At 35.6% G+C, this 15,675-nt stretch overlaps 1 protein-coding gene across 2 annotated transcripts in view; it reads left to right on the top strand.

The window, feature by feature from the left end:
* mettl16 (methyltransferase 16, N6-methyladenosine) overlaps nt 1-15,675 on the top strand; it is a 59,142-nt gene that overhangs the window by 23,145 nt on the left and 20,322 nt on the right. For both annotated transcript variants that reach the window (XM_073922944.1, NM_001003611.1), the window contains 4 exon segments: nt 6,880-7,067; nt 11,224-11,364; nt 11,448-11,560; nt 11,668-11,810. In XM_073922944.1, coding sequence (XP_073779045.1) covers nt 6,880-7,067; nt 11,224-11,364; nt 11,448-11,560; nt 11,668-11,810 — 585 coding nt within the window.

The following is a 15,675-nucleotide window of genomic DNA, read 5'->3' as shown; positions in this document are numbered from 1 at the left end:
AAACACACGTTGGTAAAAGCATAAGGTTTGCTTAACTTTTTACGTTTTCTATTGTAATCATTTTTGTTTGCAATTTCCTCTTTTTTAAAACATGATACACACTAGGGCTGCACGAATCTGGCAAAAATGTCAATAACATATTTTTTTTTGCTAAAAATTAAGATTTTCACAATTTTCTCACGTTTCTGTAGATGTAAAATAACGGTTAGCATTAGTAGCTTATTATTGTTATTCTCAAACGTGGTAAAACATCAATAATAATAATAATATTAGGCCTATGTGTAGCTCTACTGTTGCTTAAAATGCAAAATTTTGTACAGTCATTATGGTGGACTTGAACAGACTTTAAATATGTTGTGGTTGTTAATTCACAGTAAAATGATGACATCAGAATATAACTATTCATAATTATAAAACTGAATTATTATGTCTCGGACATATGCTTGTCATTTGTCATTGACAACATTATTAGACCATTTGTTTTCACTGGTCAAATGAGACCGTTGTCATTATCAGATTCCCTTGTGTTATATTCAACATTATATAGACTAGGGTTGTTATACTGACACAGTAAACATACAACAATCATAACTGTAAAATGCGTTATGATCATATGAGGTGCGCGCTGGCTTCATTTTCACTTCAGAGTGTGGCTCATGGCTGCTCTCAAACGATCACTTTGTGCAACTAACTGAACGTTATTTACAACTTCATTACCTGTTATTCACAGCCTATGCAGGTTTTGTTCACTAAAGAAGGCGTCGTTGGCGTGCAAGCGCACATTCTCAGAAGTAAACAAACAGCTCGTGGTCAGCTCACATGTGATTTTGCGGCCATGAATACATCATTACATTTAGACAGAAATTACATTTTTGGGTGAATTATACCATATAAATACAGTATGTGACACGTTTAACACCATTTGAAGTTGTCCAAGGTTTTGTGTGGACTTGTGTGGCCGCCTTTACGCTTCTCTCCTGACCTTGAAAATATAATTGGCTGAATCGTAGAAAAGCTGAATTAAGATCGTGTGTAGGATCGAGATCGTGATCTTTTTTCGATTAATTGTGCACCCAATTCACACCCATGAAAAAATGAACACAATCTAAACTAGATTCTTAAAGTTTGAGGACAAACTTTGAGACTGGCTTGTGAACGCCTGATGGTAATAGTTTGTTTAGTTTAAACCGTTTTAAAAAGTATGAAAAGATGAATTGGCGTGTTACTAGCATGATTCTAGCATGAATTAGCATGTTACTAGCATGATTCTAGCATGAATTAGCATGTTACTAGCATAATTCTAGCACAAATTAGCATGTTACTAGCATGATTCTAGTATGAATTAGCATGTTATTAGCATGATTCTAAGATTAATTAGCATGTTTCTAGCTTGATTCTAGCATGAATTAGCATGTTGTTAGCCTGTTTCTAGCATGAATTAGCATGTTACTAGCAAGATAGATAGATGGATAGATAGATAGATAGATAGATAGATAGATAGATAGATAGATAGATAGATAGATAGATAGATAGATAGATAGATAGATAGATAGATAGATAGATAGATAGATAGATAGATAGATAGATAGATAGATAGATAGATAGATAGATAGATAGATAGATAGATAGAGATAGATAGATCTATGCAGTGGAAGTCTATGGGACAGTTTCTAGGGTCCCATAAGTGGTTGCTAGGGTATGGCCAGATATTCAAAAGCTCATCAGTTATTGACAGTTAGGTAGTCTGAGTTAAATTAGCCCAGTTAGAAGTCTGTAGGACAGTCTGATGCAGAGTTATGAGGTCAAAAAGTTTGGTGCAATGTTAAGTCAATGGGATATTTTCAACGGTCCCGGGACATTTTTCGGAAAACCGAAAGTCGGATCAGTCCGAAAAGATATAGCAACCCGAGTCAGATCAGTTTGGAGGTCTGGTGTCAGTTTGGTGGTCATAGCTCAAAAGCTCTAGGAGGAGATAGAGTTTAATTTTTAGTCTCAGAAGAAAAATAGGATAACAATAGTCTGGCTTGCTACACAAGCCAGCCTAATTAAAGATTTCTTTCCATATAGAGCTATTCAAAATATCTGCTGAATATTCATCACACTATGTATCACAATGTTAGATTTTCCCAATATCGTGAAGCCCTAAAGGGGAGTAACTATTGACCATTTCTTTAAAACAATCTGCGTGCAGTTTGCCATTTATTTCTGCTCTCAAATTTTCAGTAATCTCAAAAAGCCTCAGAGTTCAATGTTGCATGTGTTTACTGCAGTGTTAAGCTGAAACCAAATCCCGGTTGACTGGAGATTTGACGTACTGACAAAACCAAAGAAAACCTGACGGTTGGTGGAACATCAATTCTCCAAAGGCCACTCGACTCTCTGTTATCTTGTTAAAACTGCACCGCTTGCTTCTTCGTTCCCTCACAAAAATGTTCCACATGCATGCTTTGTTTGCTAATGGTCAGGTTCAGCAGCATCTAATTTGGGGGGATTTAAACATGGCAGAGGTGACCTTGCATTGCTAATGGGAAGATTATTGCTGTGTTGCTGTGTCAACTCTGGTAAAAACCACTGGATTCAAGTCTCCAATTTTTTTCCTATAAATGAGCAGTAGTAAAAACATATTGATCGTACACATGGTTTGTACCATTTCTCATATAATGCAATGCTCAGATTAATCTCTTTTTCTTTCCACCTAGACCAGTCTTTCTGTCTATGTCCTTGATTCAGAGCGTTGCAATTTCTGAGTTTCATGCTGGAGTCGATCCGGCCTTTTATACACACAGCTCACGTCAGCATCCCTCCTCTCACACACTAACACACATCCACACTAACACACACTGCATGCGCTGTAGCAGTTACTGTGGAGACTGGCTGGGCTGCGGCACTCGCTCTTCATCCTGCATTCTAAAAATAGACCAGCAGGCTCGTCCTTTGCACAATGATTATGACCTGATGGGTGCACGGTCAGCTTCAGTCACACTGGATCCTTTAAACAAGTGTGTTGTTTCCACTCATTTTAAATAAGTAGTTTGAACAAACAACACGTCTTTTTTTTTTTTTTTTTTTTTTTTTTGAGTATGTATTTGTGGTCATTCTGTGAGCTCTGGGTTTGTTTGTCAATAAAATTGCGATGGATGGTTTTATTATGGTAGGTAATCCTGGATCCATGGAAACCTCTGATGTGAAATTCACATTCATTTTTAATTCACAAGCTCACGTTTTTAAGATTAATAGTCTGAATTGAAATACTGGATTAATTAGGGCTAATGTGTTAATAAATCATGAAGATAGAGGTCTATTGGATTTTCCACAAGACAAATGTTTCCTCTTTGGTGTTGTGTTGGAAAAAAAGAAAGATGATTTGGTGTCTGACCAAAGACTTCATTTGAGGTTGTTTTTTTTAGCAGTTTACTGGGAGCGAGATCATGACTGTACTGATTTCTTTTAATGAAAACAGGGTTGCAGTTTAAACAAAATGAACTTTGTTTTGGTCTAATGATTGTTCAACACTTTGTTTGTCACAGTAGTTTGTTCTTTCATTTCCCTTGATCTATATTAGAGCCTTGTTTTATCTAATTGCTGATGCTGATATTTTCTTGAGGCTTAAATCTGCATGTTAAATGGACCCCAAATTCTGAGACATCATGTAAAAAATGCTTGTTTTTTGTTACTGCTTCACTTGTTTACACGGCAAAATCAGAAGCTTTTTTTTTACTTCATCTAAAAATTCTTAAACCAAGAAGCATTTTCCAGACAAGTAAAAAAGTATGGACTTGTTTTCAGAAATAACGTGTCCAAGTTAAGTGAGTTTTTCCTAAAAACAGGCAAAATAATCTACCAATGGGTTAAGCAATCAAGCCTGTGTGGTAGAGTGTCCAGATGGAAGCCACCCCCGCTTGGAATTTGCCAAAAGGCATCTGAAGGACTCTCAGACCATAAGAAACAAAATTTTCTGGTCTGGTAAGACTAAAATTGTAGTCCTTTGGAGTGAATGCCAGGCGTTACATTTGGAGAAAACCAGGGACGGCTCATCACCAGGCTAATACAATCCCTACACTGAAGCATGGTGGTGGCAGCATCATGCTGTGGGGATGTGTTTCAGCAGCAGGAACTGGAAGACTAGTCAGGATAGAGGGAAAAAATTAATGCAGCAATGTACAGAGACATCCTGAATGAAAACCTGCTTCGTAGTGCTCTTGACCTCAGACTGGGGCGACGAATCATCTTCCAGCCGGACAATGGCCTAATGGACACCACCAAAATATCAATGGAGTGGCTTCACAACAACTCTGTGATTTGCAAAGTTTTTTTGTGACATGCAAGTTTTTTATTTTTAATAAATTTGCAACAATTTTAAAAAATCCCATTTAAGTTTTCCCATTGTCATTATGGGGTATTGTGTGAATAATTTTGAGGAAATAAATTAATTGAATTCGTTTTGAAATAAGGCTGTAACATAAAATGTGGAAAAGTGAAAAGCTATGAAATCTTTCTGGATATACTTTATATATAATATTTAATTCAATAAATATTAAAATATTACTAAACCCAAACACTTGCAAAGTAATGTGCATAATTTTCTAAAATGTAAGTTTTGCAAAGTTTGAGTTTGAATTAAAAAATGTTTTAATTTAACGCGAAACTTAAAATTACATTTTATCTCTATTATTTATTTATTTATTTTTACATTTTGTCTGATAGCTTTAGACATTTGAATGCCATGTTATTCATGCATTATAATTGCATAAGGGATAATGGAAATCCAGCTGGTTGTTTTCGCAGAATAAACCCAACAGGTTTATCGGTTTATTAACTTTACTACTTGCCACTACTTACTGCTTGCAAAAAGAAAATAGTTTGGAACAAAAACTACACTGTTGTTATTATTATTATTATTATTATTATTATTATTAATAGAAGTTTTATCATTATTATTCATTGGTATGTTGTATTCCAGAGAGCTGTGTAATGACATTTATGTCAGTAGTACTTTGTCCCACATATGAATGCCATATCACAACAGACACAAAAAAAACTGAGAAGAGATGCTTAGAGATTTACTTAACATCTCAAATGTAATTTCCCAATCATTAAGCTATTTTAGACAGAAGCACTCTTTCTGCTTATGCACATCTCTTTACTTACAGAGCACCATCTCTCCTTAATGTCACACAGTCCTTCTGTGATAAAGAGCTCTTATGATTAGGCTGGGGTGCAGGTGGTTCTACAGGCTCGGCAAAATAGCATTTCACACACCATGGCTCTGTTCCACCGCATCACAGCCGTTGTATGGCTCACATGCACATCTTGCTTCCCTTCTGAGGTGTCAGACATGGTCTGCAGCATGGAGCGTTTAATTACTTCTATAGAGGTGTGAACGTACGAAAGCACCCTTAATTACACCTGTCTCAGTCAACCTCCCTGCTTTGATCAGCACAGACATGTGACATTACTGCCTCTGAGTCTGAATGCTCTGGTCTACATTGAGGATTTTGAGAGAAAGGAACCATTTTTTTGTAATGACTACACCACCCTACAGCACATTTGCTGAATGAAATCAGCCTGAAAATTCAATTTCTTACATATTTATAGCTATTGCTGCCCAAAATACCGTGTTTTTCTCTAACATATCACATTTTTCCATAGAGATATTGTGTTTTGCACACACAAACAGCTTTTCAGTTCACCAAACAGCTAACACTTTAAACTGTTGTAGTTATAGATGTTGTTATATTATAATAATGGATTCATGTGTGTGTGAAGTCATTGACATTATTTGATCAAATATTTTCTTTCTCAAATTGTTAAGTTATGCACTTGGAATACTTCTTGTTGATAAATACAAAACTATTGACATGTTTTTTTTTTTTTTCTTTTACTATTTTGAGATGTGCTTGTCGAAATGCAATCATATATATATATATATATATATATATATATATATATATATATATATACACACACACACACATAAAAAAAAACTTTCAGTCTTATTTTGACAAACAAAAACTTGCATGTTGTTGTGGAAAGCTTTTAATTTTATTTTTCAAAATAAACCCTTATTATTCAGGGTCCTTTTCCCAGGTTTTTTATCAACATGCAGTTAGTGTATTCTTACTTAAATTACTCGTGTTCTAAAATAGATTTGTTTCAACCTGGTGCTTAGGCATAGGATGATAACCTGTTTTAAAGTTTACTGCGGTTTTGAAAAATAAAGGTTTTAAAACCGTTAAAATTTTCTGTTATACCGATCTAAAGTTATTTGTAAGTTTTTTTTTTTTTTTTTTTTAAACAGGTTTTTAGGGCTATTTTGAGTTTTTTAGGGCTACAGTAGAAAAGGACCTTTCACATCACAAGCTACTGGTCAGTCCATGATTTAGGAAACATCTGAAAAACAAATCCCGTATGCACCAACATCCAGCATGCTGTAGAGCTGAACAGTGCAGTGGCTTTCTTTATATCCAAAGAAAAGTAAGATATTAAAAGATCCCTTTGTTTTTGAAACTAAAGAAGACAGCAGAAGTCAATGACTTTTTTGTCAATGGTATTTATTGTTTCAAAATATTTTAAATGTAAAAAAATTCAATGGGGAAGAAAGTTGTTGTTTTTTCCCCAGACGTTTAAAAAGAACATATTTTAGAGCAATAGTTACAACAACATGAGAACGTCAAACCGTGATATTTTTACCCGAGGTTATCATACTCTCCGAATATTATACCGGCCCATGCCTAATGGTGCTTCAATAGCTTAATGCATGGGTGTTTTTATGATTAGCGCTTATAATTGTAGCTGAATCGAGTATGTGTTGAGTTTTTAGCTGACCGCTTTTATACATTTCTATCTGTTACCCCCTACTAATCCTCCTTCCTCTCATAGGCTCAACTTTAAAGACCCAGAGGCTGTCCGGGCCCTCACATGCACCCTGCTGAAAGAGGATTTTGGCCTAACCATCGAGATCCCCCTGGAACGGCTCATCCCCACCGTCCCGCTCCGCCTCAACTACATCCACTGGGTGGAAGACCTGATCGGGGGGCAGGGAAACCCGCAGAGGGGCATTGACATTGGTATGCCAGCTCAGACTCATGGCTGTTATCCCGTTAAAGCTGTTTGTAGTTCCTCAGGCTGGTGGCACAGCGTTTGGCAGGGCTTTCTGTTGGTTCATACAAGCTGGTGAAGAGTAAGCCAGAGTTGGCAGTCACATGCCACCAGATCCTCTGGATTAAAACTCCTCCATCACATCACATTCATCCTCAGCCTGCATCGCAGTCCTGTCTCTCTCTAAATGCCTCATTATTTTCAGGATGATCAATGTTACAGTTGTCTTGAGAGAATCATGCAACTGCTGCAGATCCTTGGTTCTTCACATCCCTTAGGTACTCTATTAGATTGAGATCTGGTGACTGATTGAGTATAATGAAATCATTGTCATGAAAAGAAACCACTTTGAGAGGATTTGAGCTTTGTAAAATGGCGCATTGTCATAGCCTTCACAAAATGGGTACACTGTAGTCATAAATGGGTTGCTGGTAGGGCTGCACAATTTATAGATCTGGAATCAATATCGCAAAGTGCAAATATGCTATAGACACATCACAGAATCTGCAAAGTAGAGTTGGGATTATTGTTGACCAGATATTACAGTTCTGAACATAGTGGAGTCATTTCATATTTTAACCTTAATGTGAAAGCTTACTGTTAAGGTCTGTGACTGTGTAGATATTTTAAGCAAATGTACAACATTTGACTGCAGTAGAATAAACATTTGTAGTTTAAAGATTAAATGTGCAATTTATAAATATTTACACAATAAAAAAACGATAATTATTTTATATTTGATTATTTAATATCTGCTCCTGAATAGTGCGAGTCTCCCCAGAAAATCATAAATCATTGTTTATTTCATTTAAATCTTTCCTCTGTGCTATTAAACTTTGCTTGTCATTTTTTAAATTATATTTTATGCAGATGCGCTCCCCTACAAAATCATCACAATCAATCAAAATCATGAATTCTTTACAAATATAGAATCCTCTGGGGAATTGATATTCATGTTGCAATAGATATTGGAGAAAAATAAAATATTGCAATGCCAGTTTTTTTCCACTATCATGCAGTTGTAGTTGCTGGCGTTTTGTTTACTGTTGTGTTTAAATGATGCTCTCTGGTGGTGCTAAAAGTTAGAGGGTTTTTTTCTAATTCTAAAATTTTACCAGAAGAGCTTATGCACATAAACATGCAAATACATCCTAAAGTGTTGAAATGTTAATCACTCATCACTCCAAAATGACCTCTGAAAACTCTTGCTTTGGGTATAATTGGAAAAAACACATTTTATTTGAAATTACATGAGGTCCAAGGACATGAATATTGAACCATGTCTCTTAAACAGTCCAATTTTTTGTGAGCCTGTGCAGACTGCGAGGCTTAGTGCTCAAATCAGACTTATCCTCAGATCTGACTTATTTGCATAGCTATTTTAAATGTGGCCAACCTCAGATGTCCAGTGTGAACTGATCATGGTCCTAAATTGATCTGCATGCACGAAATAACTATACACAATGTAAACTTTCTAATTATAACACAGTGTGTGTACCGTATTCTGTGACTGAAGCGCATTGTCAGATTATGCTTTACAAAGCTAGTCTGGACTTCTGGCATCAGAATTTTCCCACAGAACTGCCACAGGATAATTTCTCTCTATCAGCCAATTCTCTATAATCCTAGAGTAAGAAGATCCCAGCACATCAGCAGTTTCTGAAAATCTCAACAACCATGCTAGAGTCATTTCATTCCCCTTTCTCCTTCATTCTGAGGCTTGTTTTGAACTTTTGGACCAGGTCTACATGCTCAAATTCATAAAGTTTCTGTCATGTGATTGGCAGATTTAAAATTTGTTTAAGTGAAAAATGGGAAAAAAAGTGGTGCCTTTATCTCCTTTAAAGCATTGATGTTGTATCCATACATCTCCATCCATAGTCACGTCTCTGGCCGTTTGTATCAGATTGTGTGAGTAATGTAGTTGTGGCTCTGTTGATTGGGTTAGATTGCAGATTGAGGACCTTCGCCAGCTCTGGGATGAGACTAGCGCTCTTAGTGTCACATACATGATGAATAACTGGATATCTCTTTTATTCAGACCTTATGGGAATCATCTATGTTTATTTCTGTGGTAATTTCAGTCCATTTTAGAACTGGCTGACTGGGTAATGGATGGCCGTGGCTGTCCTGCCTCAGTCTAACTGCATTACGGTCATATGTCACACTGTCAGCCAGTCATTTGCACTACACATTATCATACTAATACTTGCTTTACTTGAGAGTCGCAACGTTAGTAGTAAAATTATTTGTATATGTTTTTCTTTTTTTTTAGTACAAGTTTTTTTTTTTTTTGGGTGTAAATTTTCTGTTTGAGGTATAAATGAAAATTGCATTATGTTTTGCAAACTGTATTTATCTGGAGACACTTTAAATTATATATTATATTATATATTTTTAAATGTGAATCCTTCTAAAATATAAACCGTTTCATCAAACTGTAAAAACAGTTTTAGATTTTTATCTTGTATGTTATAATTATTTATGTATCAATGTTATGTGTTATCTATGGCTGTTGTCTTTTTATTGTTGTTATATATTTTTTATTATTACAGAAAAGTGATATTTATAAAACGTTGTAAATTGCATCTGGTTTTGCCATTAAATAGCCAGAGAAGCTGATATGGCAATAAATGCAAAATACATATAAATCTAATTTACGATCCTTATTTACGATGCAAAAAAAAAGTAATTAGACTGATGGAAAATGTGGGGGATTTGGAGCATACAAATACTTACTTTTTTAAATTGAAAATACTCAAGTTCAATGATTTGGTTAAATTTAAAACAATACAATTTATGTTTAAAGCTAGGAATAAATTACTTCCGAAATGCATACAAAAGTTTTTTTTTTTAAGAAAGACAAGAGGCATATAATCTGAGAACAACATTTTAGGAGGTTGAAAAAAAGTTTGTGCATTTCTGTATGTGGTGTGAAATTATGTTATAAAATTAAAATGTACAAATTGAATCAAACATATAATATGTCAAAGATGCCAAAAGGATAAAATATGTCTCATGTAAAAAGATGAGGTCTGTAAAAGACGAAATAAGTTTAAGTAATAGACAAATGATGTACTGTATGTGGTAATGGGATGGGAAAAAAATAAGCTTGTGCTTCATCCCGCTCTATTTTCGACCATGTTTAAAATGTATTTTTTTGTTGAAGATATTTTATGTATGATATTTCTGTTTGAATAAATAAATAAGTAAAAAAAAATGCTACCAATGTCAGTTTAAATACCAGTTGATGTGACATTTATTTCCATACCACGTAAAGCAGCAAAAAGTAGATCTTGAAAATAAAATTTACATGTGCTTAGGACATGGCGTAAATGTTAATTAGTTTGGGTATTTCCCCGAGGTTTTGGTTTGTTTGTTTGCTTTTTGTTTTCAGTTTGGTTTTGAGTGTTTTGTTTTGAAATGTTCTGAGTGTGTTTTTTTTTTTTTAGCTTCTGGAACACGAAGAGAGGGTGGGACATAATGTATCTCCTCCCCTTTTTTAAAAACAGCCAATGGCATTTTGCTTTATTACTACTTTTCCATTGAGAGTGTTAGAGCTCAAGCACGTGAAAACAAAAAGCAGATGAGAAGTGTCTTTAATGGCTGGACATTTCAGATACTAGAGAGCATTTGATTGGTCAAGATTTGATGAGAAACTGTATGAGGTGACGTGAATAATTAGTTGATCCATTTAGGCGAAAGTGACAAACTACAAGCTTTTTCTATGTTTATATCAGATATCCACTTAACTCGAATTTTGTCACTGTTTTGGAGCACACTAGCTTATAGATATCTTAAAAACTAACAATACTGATTCTAACATCTAAAAAACTAATTTTAATTTTAATGGAACCTTTAAAACATTTATGAAAAGACTTTAAAATGCTCTACAATTATTTTTGTTTTGGAGTTGCACCTATACACATTCAGATTTGTGTTTTATTGCATCTCAAATTCTAATTCTTTGACAGGCACATTCATCAATCAAATCATTAAATAAAGTCATATTTCAAGATAAATTTTCATCCCCGTTAACTAGAAACTTTTAATTTATTCTGGTCATTTTAGAAAATACAGACAGCATTTAAGCCTGTAATGTGACGTGTTTTGATCTGTGTGCAGGTACTGGAGCTTCCTGTATTTACCCCCTTCTAGGAGCCACAATGAATGGCTGGTTCTTCCTGGCCACAGAAGTGGATGACATCTGCTTTAATTATGCAAAGAAAAACGTTGAACAAAACCACCTGGCAGAGCTCATTAAAGGTACAAGCGTTACAGAAAAAGAGCTTGACATTTTCTCTCTGCGATTTAACCCACTGAAGCACAGAAATGTGTGCGTTTTTCAGTGGTGAAAGTCCCCCAGAAGACTCTCCTGATGGATGCGCTGAAGGAAGAGTCTATTGTCTATGATTTCTGTATGTGCAATCCTCCATTCTTCGCCAACCAGTTAGAAGCAAAGGTACATTCAGCTGCAGCGTTTGAACCCTCAGGCACTTTTCCAGCATAGTCTGTCCTTTTGTGCGCATGACAATAGCGGTGATGCGTTTGTTGTGTTTGATCTGTCAGGGGGTGAACTCGAGGAACTCGCGCAGACCTCCACCCAGCTCCATCAACACCGGGGGCGTCACTGAGATCATGGCAGAGGGTGGAGAGCTGGAGTTCGTCAAACGGATCATCCATGACAGTCTGCAGCTGAAGAAGAGGCTCAGGTCACTCGCATATCTCTAATAATCACACACACTTACATATAAATATATAAATTCAGTGATGTATTGCCTCGAAACTGGTTTTAAAAGTTTGGAAGGAAACACTAAGATGCTTGTATGATAAGTGTGATGGCCAGTCGTCATTTTAGATATTGAAAAGGTAATTTTAATTAAATCAAATTCAATAAACTTTATTGTCTATCCCACAGGGGTTAGAAAACAATAAAACATAAATACACTTACACAATTATTCAAAAAATCCTATAAAAAAAAACAATGGCAGTGGGACTAAATGTCTTCTTGTACTTTATACCGTCTACCAGATGGAAGTAACTTTAAAGGAATCATGTAAAGGATGGGAAGAGTCTTTCACAATAAGGAGGTTTTTCTTTTTTTTGCTGTTATAAATAAATCAGTGAAGGGTGTTTTTTCTCTCATCAATTACTTTATTCACTACGTTTGCTGACTGTAAAAGTTTATTTTGGGAGTTAAACCAGGCTACACTGCTATAAGTAAGGACAGGTTAAATAAGTGATTTATATATGACAATCAAAATGTCCTTCTCAATATCAAAACTTCTCAGTTTTCTTAACAGATTTATTCGCTGCTGAGCCTTTTTAAACACATTTTCTGAGGGTTTATCAAAAGAGAATTGAAAGTCGATTTCCACACCTAAATATTTAAAAGAACTCACCTGTTCAACTTTCTCCCCATTAATTAAGGGTCACAAAATGTTCGTCCCACAACACATTTCTTTCATCTTACTAATCTTAATCTGCAAGGAATTCTGTTTTCTAACTTGATGAAACTGACTAAATTTAGATAATTATCTAATAACTGAGTGTCTTTGTATGCAACTTTAGTATTTGTTTTTGCTAATGCTTTATATATTATGTAATTATAGACATTAATTATTATATAATATAGTAAATATAATAGGTTGAGGAATATGTGGAATATTTTTTACATTTAATTGTTTTTTGTTAGGCGACGCAGTGGCGGAGTGGGTAGCACATTCGCCTCACAGCAAGAAGGTCACTGGGTCGCTGGTTTGAGCCTCGGCTCAGTTTGCGTTTCTGTGTGGAGTTTGTATGTTCTCCCTGCATTCGCGTGGATTTCCTCCGGGTACTCCGGTTTTCCCCACAGTCCAAAGACATGCGGTAACAGGTGAATTGGGTAGGCTAAATTGTCCGTAGTGTATGAGTGGATGTGTGTGTGAATGTGGGTGTGGATGTTTCCCAGAGATGGGTTGCGGCTGTAAGGGCATCCGCTGCTTAAAAACTTGCTGAATAAGTTGGCGGTTCATTCCGCTGTGGCGACCCCGGATTAATAAAGGGACTAAGCCGACAAGAAAATGAATGAATGAATGTTTTTTTGTTAGTTATTACAGTGTTGTTACAATGTTACGGTTTTTGTGTGCACAAGCAATATAATACTTGAAAGAATATATTTATGTTAATATTTATAATAGTAAATCTAATATTTTCCTCTGTGATATAATATATATATATATATATATATATATATATATATATATATATATATATATATATATATATATATATAAATACAGTTGAAATATTAAATGGTTACCTGGAACATTTCTACATTAAAATTTTATATTATATTATATTATATTATATTATATTATATTATATTATATTATATTATATTATATTATATTATATTACAGTGCAAATATTTAGAAAAAAGGGCATATCCAACACATGGAGTAATTGTATATGTTTATGTTATTACTAAAAGATATTTAATAATATATTGTTAATATTTGCTTTAATCGTTTATAATAATATAAATACTTGTAAATTATTGTTTTATAGGGATTTTTATAGGTTTCTGTTTTTTTTATTTATATAAAATTTTTTAAAAATGTGACTTTTTTTCCTGCATGAAAATGTTTCAAACCTACAAGGATTGGGTCGATAGATGATGCCATTGTCCATCGCCGATGGTCGATAGATATCACGGTGCTGAGCCGCTATCGCGATCCTCTGTCCTGCCCCCATCGCAGCAGCAACCCGTTCGTGAAAAATACACACTTAGGCCCCGTTTACTATAGTCTTAGTTTAAAATGGACGATCCACATCCACTCTCTCTCTCACACACACACACACACACACACACACACATACACACACACACACACACACACACACACACATACACACACAATCTGTCATGTGCTGCAGTGTATGCTTGCGTCTGAGCTCCAGCAGTCAGCGAGTGCTTTGAGCACAAAACCCCAGAGAGCAGTGCACTTCGGACAGTTTAGCAAAGATGTGCCGCTGGATTGCGTCTCACTATAGTTATTAAATGTTATATTTAATTAATCTTGTCTCTATCTAATGACTCTTTGGTTTTTTGAGTCTATCAGGTAATGTGTCACAGCGTCAGTACACTGCTTCAATCTTTCGCTTTCACACTTGTACTTAGTAATTTTAAAGAAAAGCTCAAATACCATTGTTTGCTGTTGGTTGTGAACTTTTTTTTTATAAAGCAAGTTTGTTGACGCCATTATAACGCCACAGATCACTCTGCCTATTCATGCCAGAGTCCCACGGAAAAGGTGATTGATAGGTGTTAATTTGTGTGTAACTTATCTTTATTTATGATTTGGTTATGGGTAAAACAAAGACCATGCCGGTCAGGTAGTTGAAACGGTAGGCTACAAATAATTCATTCGTAATGAATTCATTAATTATTAATAAATACCATCGCGTTTGACGATGATGCCATCATGCTTTGCGACGTTTCACATTAGACGTCATATGTTGCCAAATTGCTCGACATTGCTCAGCACTAAAACCCACACATGTTATGTGTTTACCATGTAGTTTTAACTTGAAGCTTATAGTTTTACTGCATGTTTAATGCATAATGTAAAACACTGGCTGCGACCCAAATTGCCTACTACTTGAGTAGGTGCCACATGGATTTAAATTTACAACACAAACGTTAGAAAAGCACCTTCTATACAGTATTAATGTGAGTAGTATGAATGGAACTCCATCGTACTACATCCACCATTTATCATGATCATGTGACCTACCCACGTCAGCTGCATTACTTTACTCCCATTCATGAATTCTCTCGTAGTGCATCATGGGATAGCGTAGTGTCCATAAGATGCGCTCTTCAGAATCTTGCCGGAAGTAGTAGGCTATCCTGTACTTCTCTCAAACTATTTTGAATACTATGAATTCGTACATACTACTCTGTTCGCATACTGTTTTTAGCGCACCATAGTATGGAAGTATGTGATTTCGATCGCAGCCAATGACTGGAATTGTGTTAAATATGGAATATACATACAATCTTTTTACTTATCAGGTGTTGCCAACTCTCTTAATATGACCAAACAGAGACTGATATATCAGTTTGGCACGGATGTAAGACATGAGGACTTGTGAGCAGTGTAATGAGCAGGTAGTAAACAAGCGCACATGTCCCGATCTGCAGAGGAGCTGTTTTACACTCAGTGAGCCAAAAAGGGGCAGGGCAGATGGGTGCTGGGATGGATCTGTCATACAGAGTTTGCGTAATTAATTGACAGGCAAAGTAAATAATGACCCGGGGTGGTATCCGGTGTGCCCGACGGGAGCAGCTGTGTGTGTGTGTGTGTGTGTGTGACTGGGGCAGACGGGAGCCCCTATGTGCCAGGACTGTCAGAGGAGCGCTGGAGTGAAGAAGACCACATGAGGCCTGCTTAACCATGACATGAGCTCAACCACAAGAGAACTGCAGCGCTGTGCGTTTGTGAGCGTACTGTTGCACAGTTTAACAGTATATTTTCCTGTTTACTGGATTACAATGACATGTTTTCAGAATTACAATAAGTTTTCTTTCA

Source organism: Danio rerio, chromosome 15, assembly GCF_049306965.1.
Source record: "Danio rerio strain Tuebingen ecotype United States chromosome 15, GRCz12tu, whole genome shotgun sequence".
NCBI classification, from domain to species: domain Eukaryota; kingdom Metazoa; phylum Chordata; class Actinopteri; order Cypriniformes; family Danionidae; genus Danio; species Danio rerio.
Note: the sequence above shows the minus strand (reverse complement) of the source record. Positions and strands in the feature narration are given on the sequence as shown.